Here is a 21,888-nt window from a genome sequence, read left to right on the forward strand (position 1 = left end):
CATGATTGGTCGGAAAGGCGGGGCTTAATCGAATGGACCAATGAGAATCGGCTATGCAGTTTACGAATGAGGAAGTTAATCTGTAGCTCCTCTGGCGGGAGCTTTGCACTAAAAAGTAAAAACAGTTACTAAGCAGGAGGCGATAATCGTAACCGTGGATACGATAGGAGCAAGCTAATAAACACAAGAAAGGTAATGTTTGTACACGTTTAATTATCTTAAACACACGAATGTAGCTCTGTAGTTATAGTGCATAGCTTTTCTAAGCAGTTTGCTAACTCACAGAAATAAACAAGTAAGCTAATTTCCTTTGGTGTTTGTTATTGTGGAGGTTAATAACCTAACCAGTAGCACCGAGGGGTGTAATTTTGTGTTTGTGTTGTTATCATTAAGTATTAGGGGAATGATTTGGCCTTTGGTTTCCTTTTAACCTGTAAAGGTGATTGATTCATAATATCTGTGATGCTTGTTGTGACTCAAAAGCGAATCTGCACACAATTTAGAATAATCATCAGTTCTTACAATCAAGAAGCTTTTATTGTCATTTCAACCATATAAAGCTGTTTCAGTACACAGAAAAATGAGACAACGTTTCTACAGGATCATGGTGCTACATCAAACATAGACAGAGCTATAAGGACTTAGTTAGTCCTAGATACATAAAGTGCATCTGTGCAAACAGTGCAGGACAAAAGACAACAAGACAGAAAGACAGTGCAGGACAAAAGTCAGAAAGACAGTGCAGGACAAAAGACAGAAAGACGGTGCAGGACAAAAGACAGAAAGACAGTGCAGCACAAAATACAACAAGACAGCAAGACGTCGCAGGACAAAAGACAGCAAGACGTCGCAGGACAAAAGACAGCAAGACGTCGCAGGACAAAAGACAGCAAGACGTCGCAGGACAAAAGACAGCAAGACGGCGCAGGACAAAAGACAGTGCAAACAAAAAATACAATACACAAAAACAGCACCGACCAGTGTAAATACTGTATGTTCAATCAATATTACATGTGAAAAATACAGGAATGAACACGTTAGTATTACAGCAGTTACATGAGATATTGTAAAGTATTGTGCAAAACAGCAATCGACTGAAATGTGAGACAGCGTGTGCAAAGAGCAAAAACAGTGTGCAAAACAGCATGTAAACAGTGGTGGTGTTGTAGACATGGATATAGTCCTTATGTGTGTCAACACACTTATGCCAATAAACCTCATTCTCATTCTGATTCTGATTCTGATATTGTAAGTCATTGCAGTCCATACAGTTTATTGTGTGTGTTGTGTTCAGTACAGATCAGTTCTGTTATTGAGGATTCTGATCACTTCTCAGTGTTCATAATGGAGATGTTCAGTTTTGAATTTCATATTATCAGCCCACAATGAAATATTGTGTTCTGCTACAGTATATATTCCTCTACTACATCTGCTACATCAAATACGTTTAATATGTTCACAGACCTTAATAGTCATCTAATATGAAAACAGCTATTGACAAGATTTTGTCCTTATCTGATGGAGATGGTATAAAGGAGCTCCAGCATCACCTCACTTCTCTGTCTCATGATCAGGTGTGTGTGTGTCTGAAGCATGAAGAAAAAACAGATTTAGTTACATAGTGATTATATTGTACATTTTTTTTATATATATAATATATATATGTGTGTGTGTATGTGTATATATATAATATTATACACTTATGAAATATTATTTATCTCAGTGAACAAGGAACCAGTTCCTTATCAGCTTTTTAGAAATACATTGTTTAGCCATTGCTGTGATATTGCAAAATAATTATTTATTTTTCCTCCACATGCGAAATCCGGTGATTTACATGCATAATGAAGCCTTTCAAAGTAGTTGAATTGTTTAGGACATTACAGAAATTTGTGCATATATTTAAGCTCACCTTTTCTGCAGTTGACTGCACTGATCACTAATGCTGCACTGAAAGGAAAGGTTACAGCCGCCTTGATCAAAGCTATATTCAGAGGTAATTTGCATTACATTCACTCTGATCTGCAGCACTTTTCCTAAAAATTAACCATTGTTTCCATGTATGTTTCATTTAAGGCTCACCAGTGAGTAGTTCAGATGGAGCTAGTCGCAGGTTGTGTGTTTATAAACACTGTATTTCTCTCTGTGAATCGGGAGACCTGCAGACAGAAGTGGCTTCAGATATTATCGGGTTGCTAATGTTAGAGGTAAAAACAAAACAAAACAGGCCAAGACAATTCTATTAATGTCTATTTTCTTGAGAAGAATCACTATGTACCATAAGTTATTATTACCATTAAGGTATAAAATGCAAAAAGCATGTGCACTTGTATGTTCTTGTACGGAATCATTTCTTTTCTTTCTCTATTTCTTTCAGACCTATGCTCTACCTGGCCCTGCATTGGCAGCATTAGCATCTTTATATGTGGATGCAATAAAAGGGGGTGAAATGGGTAGTGGTAAATCACTGGAGCTCTTCCCTACTATCCTCACAGCCTTGGCAGCTACAGAGACTTTAGCCTATGGCAAAGGTGATTGTTTTCTCTGACACCACATCTCTGCTTGCTCTCTTATTTTGTCTATTAACCTTTTGTTATATCACTCACTATCCTTTGTATTTAGGAGAGTTAAATGGAGAGGAATATACAAAGCAACTGATCAATAGCCTTTGTTCAAGCAGGTACTGAAATTAAATATAAGTATTCGATTTTTGTTTAAAATGTATAATTCACTGATCCCAGTTAATTAATTAGGCTCTTTGCAATCACTGTGGTCAGGCTATGGCTACGATGGCATGAGATCTCTAGTAAATACAGAGACATTCTGTTATGTGCTGAATTTAGTGCTCCCTGCATACATCTGTAGCTTCCCTACTAAAATTAAATGTTGTAATTGTTTACATTTTTCACAAAGAAACTTCAAGGAAAATTAAATATGATGGGTGTCATTGGTTTATAAGACAGAAATTAAATACGTATAAATTACTAATACTGTAAATTACATAAATGGAAATAATGTAATGTGTTTTCTTTACAGGTGGAACCCACAGAGTGTGATTCACCTTACCACCATGTTCAGGTTTGAAATAGCCCAGTGTATTTTCCACGTTGAGTCCACATTACATTCATTCATTCATTCATTCATTTTCTACCACTTATCCGAACTACCTCGGGTCACGGGGAGCCTGTACCTATCTCAGGCATCATCGGGCATCAAGGCAGGATACACCCTGGACGGAGTGCCAACCCATCGCAGGGCGCACACACACACTCATTCACTCACGCAATCACACACTACGGACAATTTTCCAGAGATTCCACATTACAATGATGTTTAAATTATATAGACTCATTACATTCTTTGTGTTGTGGCTCTGGAACTTTTAAAAACCTCTTTAGTTGAATAAGTTTTTTTTTTTTGTATTTCGGTCTTTCTTAGGGATGTTCCCTTATCTCCAGAGGAGCTGCAGTTTCTGATTGAGAAGGTCCTGAGGATGTTTCATAAGTTGGACCTGCAAGAGATTCCTCCTCTAATTTACCAGCTGCTGCTTCTGTCTTCCAAGGTCTGCTGATCTCACATGCATACCTCTTATACTACACAGTGCACTATGTTTAAATGTGTTTGTAAGGAAAAGTGGATGTCCTCAGAAGAGACATTAGCAGTTTTTTTTCCAGGATTTGACTGAACCCTGAACTCTCCATTAACGAACTTTAGATAAATGAAATCAGTACTTCACTTTTTGTGGTTTATTCTTAACTATTAGTACATTTTGATGCCGTTTTGTCAGAGAACATTTTTCTGATGAATGAATCAACTGGTGTAGTGCCTAATCTGTCTTCATGGTGTGAATGCGGTATAAAGCAGGATAATCCAGGATAAGTGCCATTAAAATGATTATTTCCTGATGCGTTTAGCAGAAATTGATTTGCCTTAATGATTGTCCAACTGCATTTACAAATAGATCTGTACATAAAGCTGTGTGTCTTTTATGAGCAGGGCTGTAAAAAACATTTGCTGGAGGGAATAATTAACTACTTTCGAGAGCAGGACCTTTGCCAGAAAGAGGAGCAGAGCAAAGGAGAGTATGTATGATCATTCATACTGCACTTTTTTCTGTGTGTGGATTCATCTTGAAACAATCATCTTTAGTCAATATCCTCTTTCATTGATCCAAGTACTATTATACTGATGCTACAGGGTTTTATGCTGCTGTGTTATCAGGAATAAGGAGGTTGAGGTGCAGACCATCCCACAGGACCAGCTGAGACATGTGGAAGGAACTGCTATTTTGCACATTGTATTTGCTGTTCGCCTTGACCATGAGCTTGGCAGGGAGCTCTTAAAAAGCCTTAAGGTAAACATCTTTTCAAAGTTTCTGTGTAATCCTCAATTTTATACTCATGGATTCAAGATTCAGTTTGCCTGTACCTAAAATGTGCTCCGGTTGCGCAACACAAATCTCAGGTTTCATTGTATTTGTCTCTGTAGGTATCTCAGGGTCAGCCATTGTGTCCTTTCAGCATTGCTCTGCTGCTTTCTGTGGCTCGCATTCAGCGCTATGAAGAGCAAGTATGAGATCTGGCACCTACACGAATGATTAGAAAACACTGTATTAATGCATGTGGCTTAAATCTTTGTCTCTTATCTATTGCCTAGGTGTTTGAGTTATTGAAAGGTGTAATCATTAAGAATTTCAAGGATGAGCAAGCTCAACACGGTTCTAAGTTTCTGCAGGACCTTCTACCCTCTTGCCACAGTATCTCTGACATGATTATGGACACGGTCAGAAACAGGTCAGCAATAGCACCTTTAATCTCTCGCTTTTACTGTGCCTGTTACAGCAGTGAAGAAATTTCTAATTAGGGTTTTATAGTGTCAGTTCATATTCTAGGTCATAGTTGTGTGTTGGATCACTTAGTGTTTGACTTTTACGATCCCAAATGTTTGCTGGATTAAATGAACATATCATTTATTTAGTTTTTTTTTCCATTTTTGCAAACGACACTGATTTTAATGTCTTCTTTTTTGTCTCTTTTTTGTCTACAGTGTGTTTGGCTGGGATCATGTCACACAGAGCCTTGTGCAGTTAGGTTTCATCCTTATGGATTTGTTTGGACCAAAGGCAGGACCTTTTGGGAAGACCATTGAAATTCCCACTGCTACAGCTAAAACACCTTCCCAATTAGCATGTAAACTTGGTGGGCAAGTTCTTCTAGAGTGCTTCAAGGTTAGATTTGTTATTTTTTGTTAACATGATTTTGAAAAATTCTTTTGAAAACGTTTATTTTGAAAGCCAATGTTTCCCCTTCAGATGCATGAACCAATCAGGGGAGAAATCCTGGAGCAAGTCCTGAATCGATTAGTTACTAAGACAGCTTCACCAGTTACACATTTTATTGGTATGGAAATAAGCATTATATTCCTCATCCAAACAAGTACAAGTAATAGAAATATGTGTACAATGTTTTCCAATTCATAACATTTATTGTTTCTGTTACAGACCTGCTTTCCAATATTGTGATATCTGCTCCCATGATCCTCCTGGAGTCCTCCTCAAAAGTGATAGAGACTTTTGACCAGTTATCTTTCCTGCCTCTTACCACAGTGCAGGGACTACTCAAAGCAGTGCAGGTATACTTTTTTTAAAGAACTTAGTTGTTTATTAGCTGCTGAAACATTTGCTATGGCATTTGTGAATGAGTTCACAATGCTACTTTCGAAACTCCTTTTGACATGGTCTGTGATGTTTCTTCTTTTCAGCCACTGCTCAAGGTCAGTATGAGCTTAAAGGATGCCCTAATTTTGGTGCTAAGGAAAGCTATGTTCTCCAGGTAATAATCTAATGTACATTTAATAATTTAAATATTTTATGGTTCATGCTATTTATGGCATGTGGTTTTTGATTTGATGTTATTTGTAGTATCTATACTGAAATAATGTGGCAAATAAATGTAACATAATATTTCTGTGCCTTGTCATATTTAGAAGCTTAATATATATTAATAATAATAATAATATATTATTACACTCTGAAGCCAATTGGATGGACGAAAATCTGCTGTGGCTGGCTTTCTCTTGCTGCTGAAAAACTTCCGGGTCTTGGGAAGTCTGGCTCCCAGTCAATCTAGCCAGGCACTGACCTCTAGCCAGGTAACCAAACTGCCAAACATTATTGCACTTTTAGAGACTTAAGCACTTTTATACGTCGCTCTGGATAAGGGCGTCTGCCAAATGCTGTAAATGTAAATGTGTTGTGCTTATGACCTGCATTGCAGATGTCGATCTCCTTCATGGTGGCTACTGAACATACAAGTGCTTCTCCAGCGATCATTGTTAGACAGAATTTCCTGAGTGTAAAAATCTTGCTACATAGGGTTTTATTATGTGTTTGGTTGATCAGTGTGAGCTGAATTTGGTGTATTATGCTCCTCAGGTCCAGGCAGATATCCATTCACGCTATAATGCTGCTGCTAATGAGGCTTTCTGTCTGGAGATCCTGAGCAGCCTCCGTCGCTGTCTCAGCCAGCAGGCAGATGTTCGTCTCATGCTTTATGAGGTCATAGTCATCTTATTTATTTTTCTACCTTCACCTAATTGTCTCTGACTCTGTTCTCATAGTTACTGGTTAACATTCTTGATCCAGAGATGAAAAGTTTTTTTTTGTTTAATCTAAACACGCAATATCAGTCGTAACATTAAAACCACATGCCTAATATTGCGCATGGGCTCCACAAGACCTTTGAGGGTCTGCTGTGGTATCAGGCACTAAGACATTAACATCAGATCCTGTTTAAAGTTTGGAGGATTGATATCCTGGGAATTTGGAAGCCATGCCAACACCTCAAACTCTGTCAGACTCTCAAACTCTTTGTCAAGTTCCTTCCTTGAACAGTTTCTTCAGTTATTTAAATATATAATATAATATTAATTGTATATATTTAATAGGGGTTCCATGATGTTCTCCGGCGCAACTCTCAGTTGGCAGGATCCATCATGCAGACACTTCTGTCACAGGTGGGTGATTGTACTTCTATGTTTAGTTTTCTGGCAAGTTGCAAGTTAAATATTTATTAACTTATTATTTGGAAAATATTGGAAATGATATTGTTTCTCAATGTGTATTCTGTAGCTGAGGCGATACTATGAGCCTGAGCAGGACCTTTTGCCACCTGTGAAGTTGGAGTCATGCATAAGTGCGCAAGGGGATCAGGTCTTCCTCCAGGAGCCCCTGGTACTGTCATCTACATTTAAGAATTAAATAATCTTGTGAATCGTATTTTATTCACTGCCAACAAAAAATATTTACATCTTTTCACTTAATTAAAGTGAAAGAACTAAACATCCTTCATCCTTCAAGTTTTAATGATTAAAGCTAATGTTATACTGTCTATTTTGTATGACACTTTCTGCAGGTTTAAGGTTTGTTCAAATCATTTTTAATGCAGTCTTATTTAGCCTTTATTTTTTTTCTTCCTTTTTTCTCATTCAGGCTCACTTGCTCTCCTGTACCGTCCACTGCCTGCTGTGGTATAAGAGTGTGAGAGATCCCTCCAGAGATGAGAGTGATGATGAAGGGGAAGATGAAGAAGGGTTCCAGGATGAACTCCATGTAATTCTGGAGAGCATAACTAGACGCATGATCAAATGCGAGCTAGAGGACTTTGAGCTGGTATGTGTCTATGCTAGCGTATACCATTGAGTTGAAGATAAAGAAGAACTTTTTGTTTATAAAGGCAGACACTGCTTTAGGAAGATGTTATAGTGTTCCTACAGACTATTCAAACTATAAAACTGTTCTGAGTAGCCCACAAAAAACGTCATCTTCCTCTCTCAAAGGATAAGTCTGCCGAGTTCTCCATGGCATCCAGTGTTGGGGTGAAGAACAATGTCTATGCCGTGTTGGTGATGGGAGTGTATGAGGTTCTCATAGAATACAACTTCATCACAGGCAACTACAGGTAAATTTATGCTTTAGTGTCCAGTTCCACGAAAGAGCCTAAGACTGTTATAACCTTTTAGGAGTAGATTGAAGTAATCTCTGAAAATTAATTGTTCATATGGATACTTTTGGTAAGCATCGGATGTATGTAGCAGGGTTGCTGTAGAAGGAAGGGCAGTTTAGTAAGTCTCCATGATCTTAAAAAGGTCTTGGTGTCTGTGTGTGTGTCTGTGTGTGTGTCTGTCTGTCTGTGTGTCTGTCTGTGTGTCTGTCTGTGTGTCTGTCTGTGTGTCTGTCTGTGTGTCTGTCTGTGTGTCTGTCTGTGTGTCTGTCTGTGTGTCTGTCTGTGTGTCTGTCTGTGTGTGTGTCTGTGTGTGTGTGTGCGTTTTGGGCAGCAAAAGCTGTTTTCAGAATGTCCTGGAGCTTTTTAATCGTTTCTACAAACTGGCTGAGATCCTAAGGGAGAAGTCAGGAAAAGGCCGGACACCCTCTAGTAAAACTCCCCGCAGTCTGCTATCTTTGGGATTTGTATCAACCCTACTGACTGCTGTCTTCCGGTAGGTAGCAGTGAGCACACGTTTCATTGAGTTTGGTTTTGACTTTGGTTTTGAGCTTGTCAAGAATGTTAACAAGACAATTTATAATAAATGTATCATGGCTACCACAGATAACATAGCGATCAAGGCATTTTCCGTATATAATATATCTGTGCCCTCATTATGGATTGTGGTAGCTCTATTCTGAACAGAGCAACAATGTTGTGTTCTCCTGTGTAGAGACAGTATTCAGAGTCATGAGGAGAGCTTGTCAGTGCTGCGCTCCAGTGGAGAGTTTCTTCGCTACAGTGTAAGTGTAGCCCTGCAGAAGGTTCAACAGCTGGAGGAGACGGGCTACACGGATGGACCTGATGGCCAGAACTCTGACAAGACTTTCCGCCATCTCTGTGAAATCACTAGGTCTCTTCCTATGTAAAACAAATACATACTTTAGTTATGGACTATAGATTTCTGTCACTGTAGCCGGCATGGAGATTAACATTTAGTTGCAAGGTTATAAGTTACACCATCACTTATTGTCCATTATCAAATACACATACCATATTAGTACTTTTAGTACTTTTTCTACTTTTAGTAGAAAATTTTGAATTTGTGTGGAGAACAGGTAAGACTGACATAAGCACTTTGTTAATGTTACCATCATGTCTTTTTCCTCAGTGTGCTGATGTGGCGATATACCAACATCCCATCATCTGTGGAGGATGCTGGGAAGAAGGACAAGAGTTACAGTGTGTCTCTGCTGTGTCTGGAGGGGTTACTGCGCATCTTTAGCACCATGCAACAACAGTACTCCACCAAAGTGTCCAGCTTCCTATGTTCTATTGGTAGGTGACCATGCAGTGAGGGAAAATATAAAATTTTCAGACGATTGTTTTGCAAATTTACATTGTCTTTTGACTTAGTTTGTACTTATAATTGTGAGCAAAAACCTATGTATTAGCATATGCATATAAACAAAGATGTTTTAAAAAACAAGACACAAATAGGCTTTGGCATTCAGGTTCAAAGCGTGCCAAGAAAACATTCCCCACACTATTACACCACTTCCCACTTACTGTATTTTGGACTGACAGACAGCTTGTTCCATTGTGCAACTCAGACAGACATTGATGCTGTATCTTCTATAGTGTGAGTAATTCAAGTGTTTCTCTGTTCCTTTCAGATGTTTGCAGACAGGAGGAGGAGGAGGGTGCACCTGAAAATTCCAACTTGACAGAAAGGACTGCCTTTTACATTCGGCAATTTCAGGTAGAAAACCTTTTTAATGAACCTACAGTGAGAGTATTGTTGTTATTATTATTATTATTATTATTATTATTATTATTATCATTATTAGATACAAATTTTAAGAAAAATGTAAAGCACAAAACCTGTGTGTGTGTGTGTGTGTGTGTGTGTGTGTGTGTGTGTGTGTGTGTGTGTGTGTGTGTGTGAGAACAGCGTGCACTGTTTGGACAACTGAGTGGAGGAGAAGAGGACTTCAGCAGCAAAGAGGCCCAGCTGCTGGTCAGCATCCTCAGTGTGCTGTCCCGCCTGCTAGAGCCCAACTCCCAACAGGTACTCATTTACACAAGTTACTCACCATTGTATAATTTTGTGTTTTTGACTGTTTAATCAATATACTGTATATGTACTTCTCTCAGTTTCTCCAGATGGTTACCTGGACACTAAAGATATGCAAAGAAACCAGCTTTGGTAAATCTTGCTTATACCTCTGTGTGTACATAACTCCTGTGATGTAACAGCACTTCAAGGATCTCAGAGTGTATCATGTGGCTTAAATAAATGAAAATTTCTTCTAAAGCCATTTATCTAGTTCATAAGAATCCTAAACTTTAAATGATATCAATTTAAAAGGCTTAGTGCATCCACTATTGCTAAATGTGATCTCTTTTTCTCTCTCACACAGAGGACATATCCTTCAGTAAGGGTCTACTGTCTCTGCTCTTCAGTCTGCATGTCCTTTATAAAAGTCCTGTGTCTCTGCTGTGGGAGCTCTGTCAGGACATTCACAGTCAGCTAGGGGACATAGACCAGGTATAGTCAGTCTCTCTCTCCTGTTGATAAGGCTTTCCAGTTCTTTTAATATCCTTGTTTCTCTACGTGCAGGATGTGGAAGTGGAGAAGCAGTCTCACTTTGCCATTGTAAGCATGAAGACAGCAGCGTCCACCACAGTGAGTTCTTGAAGCTCATTTCACTGACAATTAAACATGACCAGAGATTTGTTTTTTATTGGTTTATCTACACAATTACAATCCCTGAGACATTCATCTGATTGATGAAATTACTCCATCTCTAGCTTTTAGTGTTGTCTCAGGTGGGAAGGGTATTGGATGAGGTAGACTGGTTGATTGCCAAGAAAAAAGGCCAGCTAACATCTGAAAGAACAACAGGTACGACCTTTTTAAATTGGTATTATCAGTTATACAGTTTTATTAGTATCAGTAATACTATTTAGTATAACTAAAATATGCTGTAAAATTGGTGACAAACTTGATAACACCCTTGAAGGCATTGCACTGAGCTGTATGTATGTACTGTATGTGTGGCAGGAGGCACTTCACAGTCATTAGCGCAGCAGGATCCTGTGGAAAAAGCAGTGACTCTGCAATTAGGCACACTGCTGACAGCCCTGAACGAGCTTGTTCAAACAGCTCTGCCTTCTGGTGCCTGCACAGATGCCCTGCTGCGAGAGCTCAGCCGAACCTACGCCATTCTCACCACCCTCATCAAATACGTGAGAGCCACGCCTAGCAATACACAGGCTTCCCAAAATAGTATTTCAATAACATTAAGTTAATAAAACTAGAAACCCATGAATTCAGAAGCACAGTAGTAAAACAATCAACCGAACAATTAAAATTTAAAATCTAAAATTTTCTCTGTTAGGACTGCTAAAATAAACTGTTCTGTTTTTACCAGTCAGATGTGCTACATGGAATGAACAGATCCTAAACATGTTAATGTGTGATGCCAGTTTGAGAGGCTTACTATGTCTCTTATTACTTGTGTAGTGTGATCAGTTTCATTAAATCAGGTTTATTTGTGGATACAGAACTGGAAAAGCAACCGGAATTCCTCAAATACATCACACAAATCTAACACATTTCCTATTTCTGTTGTAGTATATCCAGTTGTGTGGAGCTCATCCAGGTCAACTGCCTGCTCGTCTGGAGAAATTGGTAAGAACACAGATTTTAATAATGGATGTAAAACGTAACAGGGATTCTAACTTTATAATTTATTAAAGAGCATCAATAAACGTTTCAGTGTCTAGGCAAACTCTCTTTCACAATGGTGCTTTCCCACTGTGTTTACATAATGTAATGTGTGTCTCCATGTCCATAAAGGTGAAGCTGTCAGGTTCTCACCTCACCCCTCAGTGTTATTCATTCATCACATATGTACAAGTAAGTTTGTTTTCTTTTTGTTTGCTCAGTCTGCTGTTTGTGCTAGATATTCGTTGTATACTTTTATCTGGTGCAATGTGTTTTCACTACAGAGTGGTGAGTTAAATGGAGGAGTAAATGAGAAGAAGAAGAAGAAAAGAAAAGAGGAGGACGCAGTTGTGGCTGCCTCTGTAAGGATTTTTACTTTTCTGAAATTCCTATATTCATCTTGGACATGCTCAGCACTTATGTAATGCTTTCTTTTAAACCATATCGTTTTAGGCTAAGGTTCTTCGTGATACCAAACCTATACCCACTCTGATCTTCAATGTTGAACAATATGAGAAGTTTCTAATTGTTCTCTCTAAGAAGTCAAAGGTAAACTGTCAAATCTTTCTCAGCCGATATTGTTAGTAAATGAATAAATGTAAAAGCAGAATACGGGAATGGAAAACAATACAAAACAAATATAACTCAGAAATGGTTGTTCTTCAGGTAAATCTGATGGAGTATATGAAGCTGAGCACTTCTCGTGACTTTCGGATCAATACTGCCACTCTGGAAGCTGCACTACAAGACCAGCAGCATGAGAGCCAGCAGGTTTTTGTTTGCTTATGCTCTTTTACATTTCAGGTCTTTAGGCTTATTATTTATTAGCTATATGGAGAGCAATGTTAGATTATTAAACTGGTATTACAAGGTAATTAAAAAAGTGGGAATGTGGAACCATTCAAGATATTCATTTGAATAAACTACATTAGAGGTAATGAGCATAATAGTATAGAAGCCTTGACCCCAATTTTAAAACAAAACATAAAACACTCTTGCAGATAAATCAAGATATGTTTAAATATTTATTTCTGACATCACCAGTGTCAAATCAACAAATAACAAAATAAACCCTTGTAAAGGATACTGTAACACTCTTCTTGTAAGAGTTTTGAAATACAAAGTAGAACACATGAATTATTGTAATATTTCTCCAAACATGAAAAGAAGCTTTGGTATTTAACAGAATGATGCATGCTCAGAAACAATTTTTGCTCTTCTTATTAATGATCTGCTATCTTTATTTTGTTAGACTGACTCTCAAGCTTCTGTGGAGAATCAAGCTCCCAAGAAGAAGAGAAGAAAACAGTGAACAAAGAGATATTTTCACTTTGGATTTTCCTGTAGATCCTCAGTCACCACATTGTGCATGTTTAGCAGTTGGACTTTTCCAGTGTTTTCTCTTTCTTTATACTGGAGAGATGTATTATACTATTTTCCTTTGGCCAAAGACCCTTTAGTAACCTCAATGATCTGATAGACGTCCAAGGCCTCACCTGTTTTCAAAAAAAGAGTGCATATTTAATTTTTTAAATACATTTACAATGTTAATTCTTAATTCCAGAGACCTGGAATCTACAAACACGGTTTTCTATAAATAAATAAATAATTTTAAAAAGTTCAAAGTTGGACTAATGTATAGAATTAATTTTCATCTCATACATTATATAAAGAAACTCACATTTAAAACTATTTAGTTAGTGTTGTTATATTTAATACATTTCAAATTCAGAGATGTTTTAAATTGTTTCTTTTGCCCATTATAATTGGTCATTATAGCAACTGACATTTTTTCAGCTGAGGAGTTGAGTTACAGCCCTTACTCAAGTGCCAATTGAACTTATGACCATTTTACTTTTGTAGTTCAAAATCAAACATAGTTTACACAGGAACAAACACCATTCTATATTAGTGTGCAAGAGCAATGTATATTTGTTAACCATACCTTGTGCCAGACCAAATCGACGCTCCAGTCCAGTAGGATTAGATGGAGTTACACAGTCCATATTGACTTCTTTCCGTAAGCACTTGTCAATATCTACAGCACTGAAGAACGCCACAGACTGAGGGAGATCATTCATGCCCAGTTTATAGGCAAACATACAGCTGTGGAGACATGGGAAGCACTTGAGTCAGTGTTCCACTGGTAATCAACAAGTGCCTCATTTAGCGTGTATGAAATTTTGCTCAGACCAAATAAAAATCAGTAGGTTGTACTGTATTGACCGGGTAAGGAGGTTAGTGATCTGTAGCGCAAGTGCTGCTCTGTAGCGGTCTTCGCTCTTTACTAGGTAGCGCACTTCATCATGAATGCTGATACAGAAGCGCCCATCTATGTCATACTCCTCCATCAACCACTTCATGGCCACCAGCATCAGGTGAAGGTAGTCCACTGCTGAACTCTGCACCACCCAGTTCACCCGGCTAGTAATGAACTAAAAAAAACACATACTATATACATACTATTTGTTTACAAACATGTACATATACACATTAGAAAGAAGCCTTATTTATTGAAGCCTGAACCTTTTTTACCTATAGAGGTACATGTCTAGCATTGGTATTCCTTGAATGCAGCAGAGTGCTCCAAAAATTAAAAAGTGGTCAAGTTACATCTAGTGTCAGAAATATGTGTATCGTAAACAGCTAAATCTATTAATTAGTAAAGAGGTCTGATTTTTGTGGTTTAGAAATTAAAATACCTCATCTTTGACAGCATCTGGCTCCAGGGCTCGAGAGATTCTGCAGCCCAGCACAGGGGTGGCTGGCTGCTTTGAGTGAGCGATGCTCTCAAGCTTGTTGAACATCTCAGATTCAGTGCCTCCTGTCCACACACGCCGTCCAAAAATATTCCATTTCTTCTTATTCCGAGATCTAAAAGAACAAGCAATTGCAGCTATTCAGCACAAGCTATGCTCATAAAAAGAAGTATGATCCATCCAATGTATCAGCTTACCTAGCTCAAAATCAAAGCCATTGACAAAAATTAAATACTGGCTTTATGACTTTGGATTCTTAAAACTAGAGGCAGAGATCTCACCTCTGGCCGAGCAGTTTTGAAATGCGGCGTAACTCTTCTCTGGACACAGTCCCATCTTCATCCCTCTTCACATCCACACCTAGTTCCTTAATTAGCCATTCTCCTTCCTCTGAGGGATAATACCTGTTTCAAATTAATAATTCATTTTTCAGATAAATACGTCATTATTAAGACTGGTATAAATAATGAAGTCTCTACCTGCGCAGTCCTTTAGTGAGAGCATACATCTGGCATGCTTTGCTGGCTGCCTCAGCTTGGCTAAGTCGATGGTTGAACTGCATGAGTAGGCGCTCGGCAAAAGGCTGGCCAGCGCCGTAGATGCGGCCATAGTTGAATACTTTAGCGTGTTCCCGGCTGATGCCCACAGCATCTGCAGTGCGGCTGTGCAAGTCCGTGCCTTGACTCTTCTTCCCCTGCAAGGTCATCCAGCCAAACGCTGTGCAACCTGAAGGGCAAAATAAAAACTATTTTTTTCAAATATACATGTCACTGAAACACATCTAATATTTTTATTTTTATTCAGTAACATGACAAATGTTTAAAAAATTTGTTGTGTGTAAGTGAGGCAGGATATTTGACTGGTAAGTGATATATGGCTAGACTTTTACACCACATGCATTTTTCTAACAACTGGATAATAAACACCAGTAAACACTGGTGCACTAAATGTCACTACATTCTTGCCATTTACAAAAAAACATATATTCTTAGTATATAATATATATGTCTTAGAAATAATTAATTGCACAATAAGATTAGCACCATCAAGCAACAAAGTCAGTTTTTTTTATTTCAAGTCTAAAATACAGCTACTGAATAAATAGTTTTTCAAGTTACTGAGATAGTAGCAAGTAGGGCTACAGTTCTGAAGAAAAGTTTAAGAGCTCTGGAAAAATGCTGACCTGGAAAATCTAATTGTGACAATACTAATATAGCATATTGACAAATTGCTAGATTAGACACTTTGCTTTGGCTGCTGTAGATCATCTTTGGCTCAAATGGATCTGAACAAGCAAATCAATATGGCATCTTTTCTCACCATGCATGCCAGCAAAGTGAGATTCTCCTAGAACAGCAGCAATCCACAATTCCTGTGAGTCAACATCTGATCCAACCAGGTGATAACCAGGAGGCACCTGCACCATAGCTTTCAGTTCGCTGCCTACACGATCCCGCTGCAAAAACATTAAGATGTATTAGCTTTCAAAGGATCAAATAATTAATTTCTGTGTTCATTTTTCTTCAGTGTATCATAGCTGACTTTGAGTAAGGACAAATTAATATTGCAGCATAGATGTCTCGATCTAAACGCCATACAACCTTGATGGTAATACAAGGGCTCTGAAAGCCTCAGGGATCTTAAATTGGTGATTGCTTTGTAATTAGACTTGTTTTAATTTTGGGGTCATACAATATGCATGTGCAAATTTTGAATAATTTGTCATTCCATGCACTATATCTACTTCCTGTATTTCTCCCATTTTTGAAGCAAGGTCACTGGGACAACTTTGATAAATACCTAAGGGGGTCTGAAAACCCACTGAGAGTAAAACTTTTAATTAATTTTGTATGTATTATTTACAACCTATTCTTTTCCTGTTCACCCTTTTGGTTTATGCATTTTCTTAGCTTTTTTTTACATTTTTTTTTTCCTTTTTGCAAATTTGCTCAACAAATTCACATAGGGTTTAGTCTTTTTGGACACCCTGTATGTGGAAAAACTCAACATGTCCTTTTCATTCTTACCCGTGCATTACTGGCGGTAAGCCATGTCGGTTCCACAGCTCTGCGGGTAACTGTCCCAGCAGTAATGACTTGCGGTATAATGGCACCATATTGCCCCTCTTCACTGTAGTCATTATGCCTGTGTAGGTCAAAAAATGATTTTAGAGATGCAACCACAACATAATTACTAGAAGGTACAAAATTATCCTGACATACTTGATAACATTGCGAGGAAGTTCTCCCCTCCGTAGCCAGACGACCATCTGAGAACTACACACAGAGAAAGAAAAAAAAATCAATAATGAGTATACACAATAGTCTGAATATCTGATCACAGGGAACTTTATGGTATGGTACTGACAAAGCACTCAGGCGTACCTGATGCGCTTGTGGGCGTTTCTCCAAAATGAGATCATTTTGTTGATCTCCAGTGCACGTGCTGCATTGGCTTCTCCTCTGCCTGCCTGGAGGGTTCCGTCCTCCATTTTAGACAGAAAATCTTTAGAGAAGGGGCTGCCTACGTTATTCTCATTCCCATCCTGACACATAAGAGCATGGTCATTCTCCACAGGGTTATGACTGCACAGTAGGGATTCATATAATTTGTATACTGATAGTTGGAAAGAGGTGTCTCAAGTCACCTTATGAGGTAGCTTGAAGAACCAGCATCCAGGGATGTTGACATCATTGTATGGTCCATTTCCATGGTGATAGGGACACTCATGACTTGAGTCCAGACTCTGTGTTATCAGATAGACATAAACAAGGGAAATGGTATGCTCTACATTTAAAAAATTAATAGAATCAGAATGAAACATAATATATCTTCATTAAGATCTTTTAAGAGTTTAATATCGTAAGGGGTAAAATGTCTTGTCTTGTCATTGAGGTAAATGGAAACTGACTTCGGTCTTTTTGGCCCTCGTTGTCTTTGGCAAGGTCTCATCTTCAGAAACGACCTCTAACCGACTCAGCTCTTCCACCTAGAGGACCGCAAACACACACAGCATTATTGGTAAAGTTGCTAATGTAAAAGATTTAATTATATGTTCCCAGGTTAAGCCCAGAGCTTACTGTCTGTCACTTCCCACAAGATTCAGTTTACATTATAGGTACACTGATTACTCTATACACTATAAATATAAATGGAGCTGTGATGCCCACAAAGGACTTGCATCTCATTTAAAATCTTACTGTTTGCCACACACTGCTGTTAGTCAGCATAAGGTCATCCGAGGGCAGACTGTCCAAACACTGGGGCTGTTCCTTCCCTTTCTGATCACAATATTCTTTGTAGAGGTTCTCAATTGCCCTAGAGATGGCAAACGCCAAGACAATTATTAACCGAAATTACATGAAACTACATAAAACACATCAAGCTAAATAAAAATTACAGTGATAACCATTAAAACTGAAACGTTATTAAATAAAGTGATAATTAATTTGTGAAATAATGTAAATATTCGGATATCAAGAGGTGTTTGGTAGAACTACTACCAGAAACATAGAATTGTGAATTTCAACCAACAAAATGTTATATATTCAATTACAACTACCAAACAATATCAAACTCATTTATTTTAAAAAGCTTGTTTATTATATAAATATGTTCTTTGTGATCTGAATATGAAAAAAGCTCACAAGTGCTGAGTACAAAGCATAATAAAGATTGTACCTATAGGGACATACAGGTCCTTCAGTTTCCTCTGTGGTCTCCAAGTTGTCTTTGCGTCCTGGGACAAGGTAGCCCCAGCCATGTTTCTCCGTATAATGCAGAGGAAATCCATCCCACGTGAGGCCCATCAGCTTGGGTGTCACTCTCATCTGCAAGCTGATCAGAGTGGCTCCAGGAGACCAGTCCTCCTCCTCAGTCATCCTTACACACAGCTTCCGGTACCAGCTAACAGACAGAAATGTCAAGAGAAAGGAGTGAAATAGCACAAGCACAATTCATGTGTGTTATTCCTGTACTCACGCTGGGTGTGCAGGCATGTGCTGTCTCCTCTTCGGCAGGCAGCTCACTGTACCCTTTAGCCACTCCACAAGCTCTCTGCTGGGGTCCTTTGTCCATTCCTCTTCCTCCGGAGGTCCTGGATCTGCAGATATTCATAAAATCAATGAATATACCACAATGGTATTAGTGTTATTGAAAGTTCAGCTTCACACAGGATCACATTAACACATGTCACCAAAGAAGAAAATATGAATAACAAACAAATTCAATGTTTTAATAGTTTGCACATACTGTATTTAAAGCTAAATATCTTACCCTCATCCCAGTCTTTTCTCAGGCTGCCAGGTACAGATAATGCTGCTGCTTTTTCAGCCTCCTGCTTTGCCTTCTTTCTCTTGCTCACAGTCATTTTATTCTGTTTAAACTCCTGAACATCCCACTCTAGGTCCCAAAGCCAAGGGTCCTCCTTGTACCTTACATTATAAGTTATGCATGACTGTTCAGCTCATGGCATTTAAGAAGACAAATACATACATTCATTTTTTAACACAAAATAACCCCCTTTTATAAAGTGTGCATAATTAATGACTTATTGGAAACACAAAGCTGGTCAGTACCTGTTGTCCTGCAGTAACTGACAGGCATCATCTGCAAGAATCATCAAAGATTTTTTCATTTCCCTTTGAAGCTCCTCATATGTGTCCTGGGCATCCTCCAAATACCGGTCCCAGTTCTGATTGACAGGCAAGTAACAAACACCCATCTCCAGCATTCCTGCAAGAGTCACTGGATGAGGACACCTACAGTGATACAAAAAGTTCAGTTATTAGATTAAACTAACAGTTAAATCAGGGAGAAAGATATGTACAGAGTATATGTGAAATATCATACCTTTCCATAAAGAGGGACAACTGTTGAATAAACACCTCATGAGTAGCCAGTACATCCATTGCACAATACTGCATCAGCTCCTATAAACATAAATCAGCAAAACAGTGTAATGGGTCATTTTATAATAATCACAAAATATTTTTATAATCCATTGAATTCTAAGAACCAGCAATGGCTACGTTTCAGAACATGTGCACATATGTATAATGCTGGCTGTAGATTAAGCATGACATTTACCTGGAAATTGCTCCTAATATCACTCATGCTGCCCTTCACAAAAATATTTCTGGCCTCTTTTTCCAGAGGATCCCCTCCAACATAGAGAGCATGGACATCAGCTAGGTTATTTATACTGCTTATGTTGACCCAGTCCCAAGAACCAATCTAAGAACAACACACATACAACAGATATTAAATTAAATAATTAGTCTTAAGCATACATCAAACATTAATATGAACTTATATATAAATAATCTTTGTTTTTCTTTTGTTGTATGTATCGTTTTAAATCTATTAAAATTTTCAACAATTATTGTGCAACTCCAGTATAGAGTAACAGGGCTGGTACAAGCAAACTTAAAATCTGGATTAAATATTTTCAAGTCCACAAACTGCTGGGCCCTCAGGGCGGCGTCCAAGCTTCTTCATGTGCTGCTTGACTTCATGCAGTCCTTGTCTCTTGCCAAACCTGCTGGCCATCCAGAGGGTCCGCTGAAAACCTGTCAGTCCTGAGATAGCCATGTGGAGGCTCATTGTATCCAGGAAACGCATCTTGGAGCCCTAATCATGAGCAGCATAAACTGAATTATTAAATAATGAATATTTATAAATCAGTCAATTCATACATTAAGATAATCCAAAGAGATATAGAGCAAAGGATTAAAGATCAAAAAAATAAAAAGATGAAGATTGTAGTAAAATGTGGAAAATTAGTATTTGGTACTTAAAACCTTGAGTGAATGTGTACCTTTAAGAGATACTGTTCTTTAATGTGCGCTCGGTCAAAGCTGACATTGTGTCCCACTACAAGTCTCTCTTTCCAGTGTCCGCCTGGAGGCCTGCTGGAGTTGGCTGCAGTCTCCAGAGGAATCAGGTCTGCTAGTGTCAATTGACTGGACCAGCTGTACCTCTCCTCAATCAGCCTTTTACTGCACCACGAATACCTAGAGCATCAGTTATCAGTTAAACATACAATTGTGTGGTTAATATCTTAAATGAAATTTTCAAGAAAAATTCATCAAGATAATTTTTTTTCAGTTTTACAAATGTACCTAATACAGGGGGTCCAATCGTATCCTCAAAGGGGCAATACGGTTTAACTTTCTAACAAGTAAGCCATACCTGATTCCAATTGATTAATCAGTTTAATTAGACTAGGAGGTATGGGTCCTGTCTGTTTGCAATAAAAATAAAACTGCACGAACACTTGCTCTTTTGTGGATAAGATTGAAAGACCCCGTAGTTAAAGTCTACATCTCACCAAGCATTTGGAGAAACGGCCACCGCCAGTGTGGGACAGTGGCCCTCTGCCATGCAGACTTCCACATCAAACACCAGAGCATTCTCCTCTGGAAAATCCACCTTTGTATGTTCGCCACCCAGCCCAGTGTACTTCACCCAGCCCACTTCCCAAGCCCACTGTGAGGGCATTTCAGGTATTTGCGCTTCCTGCAGATCCCTCGCTGCCTCCAAGTAAGGCAGGCTTTGCGTTTGTGCAAGCTTACAAAAGTGGTCATCAATGTTTTTGCCATAAATATTTGGTAACTTCAGTTCCACATTATTCAACAGTGACGCTTCCTTTCCCCAGAGATTATGCTTCTCTAAATGTCTGATGCTTTGCTCTATGTCATGACTTGAGTATCCTACAGTTGAGGAGCGAAAAATTTGTTCGTGCAGATTCCTGGAGAGCATCTGGATGTTGAGGGGGCTCAAACGAGTCTCACTGGAGCGCTCCTGCACTTTGGGTTCACCTGCAGCTGAGCACCATTGTCTCTGCAGAGGAGCTAATGGGTATCGCCACCTCCTCCAAAGAGACACCAGACGGAGCATCTTCCCTCAGTATGCTTTAGGATGGGACATATCCTGGATACGTGATAGATAGATGGATAGTCTGACAGACAGACAGATAGATGGATAGACAGACAGATAGACAGACATATACATAGATAACAATCAAATTTACAAATGTACACATTTAAACATGATGACTTGCTATTCCTATAATGCCTGTGATCTTATCTTTAAGGCAGCAGCCAAAGGACACAGTTACAGAACAATATTACAGTATAAACTGATCACACTAACAGCGTTAGAGTGTAAACTTCAGCACACCTATAATATAATATAATTCACAGATATCCGTCTGCTAATGCAATAATAAAAACATATGGATTTAATCATCTTTAAGTTTCTCACCAGATTTTTAACTCTAACGTGTTTAGGTCGTGTTTTAACTTTAACTCGCGACTCAATAACATCACACAACATCGAGTAAGAAGCCATTTTGGCTGAAACCGCTCCACATTTTCCACAGCGACACCGTGTGGCTAAGCGTGGTAACTAT

General features: G+C 38.6%; 2 protein-coding genes across 5 annotated transcripts; one reads left to right on the forward strand and one right to left on the reverse strand.

The window, feature by feature from the left end:
- Positions 1-72: 72 nt before the first annotated feature.
- On the forward strand, positions 73-13,340 carry fanci (FA complementation group I). Of its 3 annotated transcripts, XM_060886352.1 has the most exons (39): positions 73-192; positions 1,463-1,574; positions 1,924-1,996; positions 2,077-2,207; positions 2,378-2,531; positions 2,623-2,680; positions 3,037-3,078; positions 3,439-3,562; positions 3,997-4,082; positions 4,222-4,354; positions 4,489-4,569; positions 4,657-4,793; positions 5,047-5,227; positions 5,312-5,399; positions 5,501-5,631; positions 5,761-5,831; positions 6,036-6,150; positions 6,276-6,353; positions 6,434-6,556; positions 6,946-7,014; positions 7,130-7,231; positions 7,490-7,669; positions 7,837-7,958; positions 8,335-8,496; positions 8,716-8,895; positions 9,154-9,320; positions 9,659-9,744; positions 9,937-10,053; positions 10,140-10,191; positions 10,406-10,533; positions 10,606-10,671; positions 10,797-10,890; positions 11,050-11,234; positions 11,623-11,679; positions 11,848-11,907; positions 12,000-12,077; positions 12,169-12,264; positions 12,382-12,486; positions 12,968-13,340. In XM_060886352.1, the coding sequence occupies exons 2-39, from the start codon at positions 1,482-1,484 to the stop codon at positions 13,025-13,027; spliced, it is 4,065 nt and encodes a 1,354-aa protein (XP_060742335.1). In that variant the 5' UTR covers positions 73-192; positions 1,463-1,481; the 3' UTR covers positions 13,028-13,340. The 3 variants fall into 3 exon arrangements, with proteins under 3 accessions (XP_060742335.1, XP_060742336.1, XP_060742337.1); XM_060886353.1 differs by lacking the exon at positions 6,276-6,353 and having other exon boundaries at positions 74-192; XM_060886354.1 differs by lacking the exons at positions 73-192; positions 2,077-2,207 and having other exon boundaries at positions 1,515-1,574.
- polg (polymerase (DNA directed), gamma) lies at positions 12,728-21,864 on the reverse strand. Of its 2 annotated transcripts, none has more exons than XM_060886357.1 (23): positions 21,741-21,864; positions 20,806-21,407; positions 20,293-20,488; positions 19,938-20,105; positions 19,563-19,709; positions 19,326-19,405; positions 19,052-19,234; positions 18,750-18,907; positions 18,456-18,576; positions 18,156-18,380; positions 17,675-17,792; positions 17,386-17,463; positions 17,122-17,220; positions 16,859-17,019; positions 16,697-16,750; positions 16,502-16,619; positions 15,795-15,930; positions 14,954-15,200; positions 14,756-14,878; positions 14,418-14,589; positions 13,942-14,150; positions 13,661-13,821; positions 12,728-13,211 (listed from the first exon to the last, which is right to left on the reverse strand). In XM_060886357.1, the coding sequence occupies exons 2-23, from the start codon at positions 21,372-21,374 to the stop codon at positions 13,147-13,149; spliced, it is 3,588 nt and encodes a 1,195-aa protein (XP_060742340.1). In that variant the 5' UTR covers positions 21,375-21,407; positions 21,741-21,864; the 3' UTR covers positions 12,728-13,146. The 2 variants fall into 2 exon arrangements, with proteins under 2 accessions (XP_060742340.1, XP_060742338.1); XM_060886355.1 differs by having other exon boundaries at positions 20,806-21,435; positions 21,741-21,842.
- Between the last annotated feature and the right edge of the window lie 24 nt (positions 21,865-21,888).

This window comes from Tachysurus vachellii, chromosome 14, assembly GCF_030014155.1.
Source record: "Tachysurus vachellii isolate PV-2020 chromosome 14, HZAU_Pvac_v1, whole genome shotgun sequence".
NCBI classification, from domain to species: Eukaryota; Metazoa; Chordata; class Actinopteri; order Siluriformes; family Bagridae; genus Tachysurus; species Tachysurus vachellii.

Bases quoted from the DNA above. Each gene is read 5' to 3' on its own strand.
- polg (XM_060886357.1), bottom strand. From the start codon at position 21,374: ATGCTCCGTCTGGTGTCTCTTTGGAGGAGGTGGCGATACCCATTAGCT. The intron at 17,793-18,155 runs GTACAATCTTTA...TGCCATCTCTAG, and splicing joins GGACCTGTATGTCCCTATAG to GGCAATTGAGAACCTCTACA. The intron at 14,590-14,755 runs GTGAGATCTCTG...TTGTTCTTTTAG, and splicing joins TCAAAACTGCTCGGCCAGAG to ATCTCGGAATAAGAAGAAAT.
- fanci (XM_060886352.1), top strand. From the start codon at position 1,482: ATGAAAACAGCTATTGACAAGATTTTGTCCTTATCTGATGGAGATGGT. The intron at 6,557-6,945 runs GTCATAGTCATC...TATATTTAATAG, and splicing joins TTCGTCTCATGCTTTATGAG to GGGTTCCATGATGTTCTCCG. The intron at 12,078-12,168 runs GTAAGGATTTTT...ATATCGTTTTAG, and splicing joins ACGCAGTTGTGGCTGCCTCT to GCTAAGGTTCTTCGTGATAC.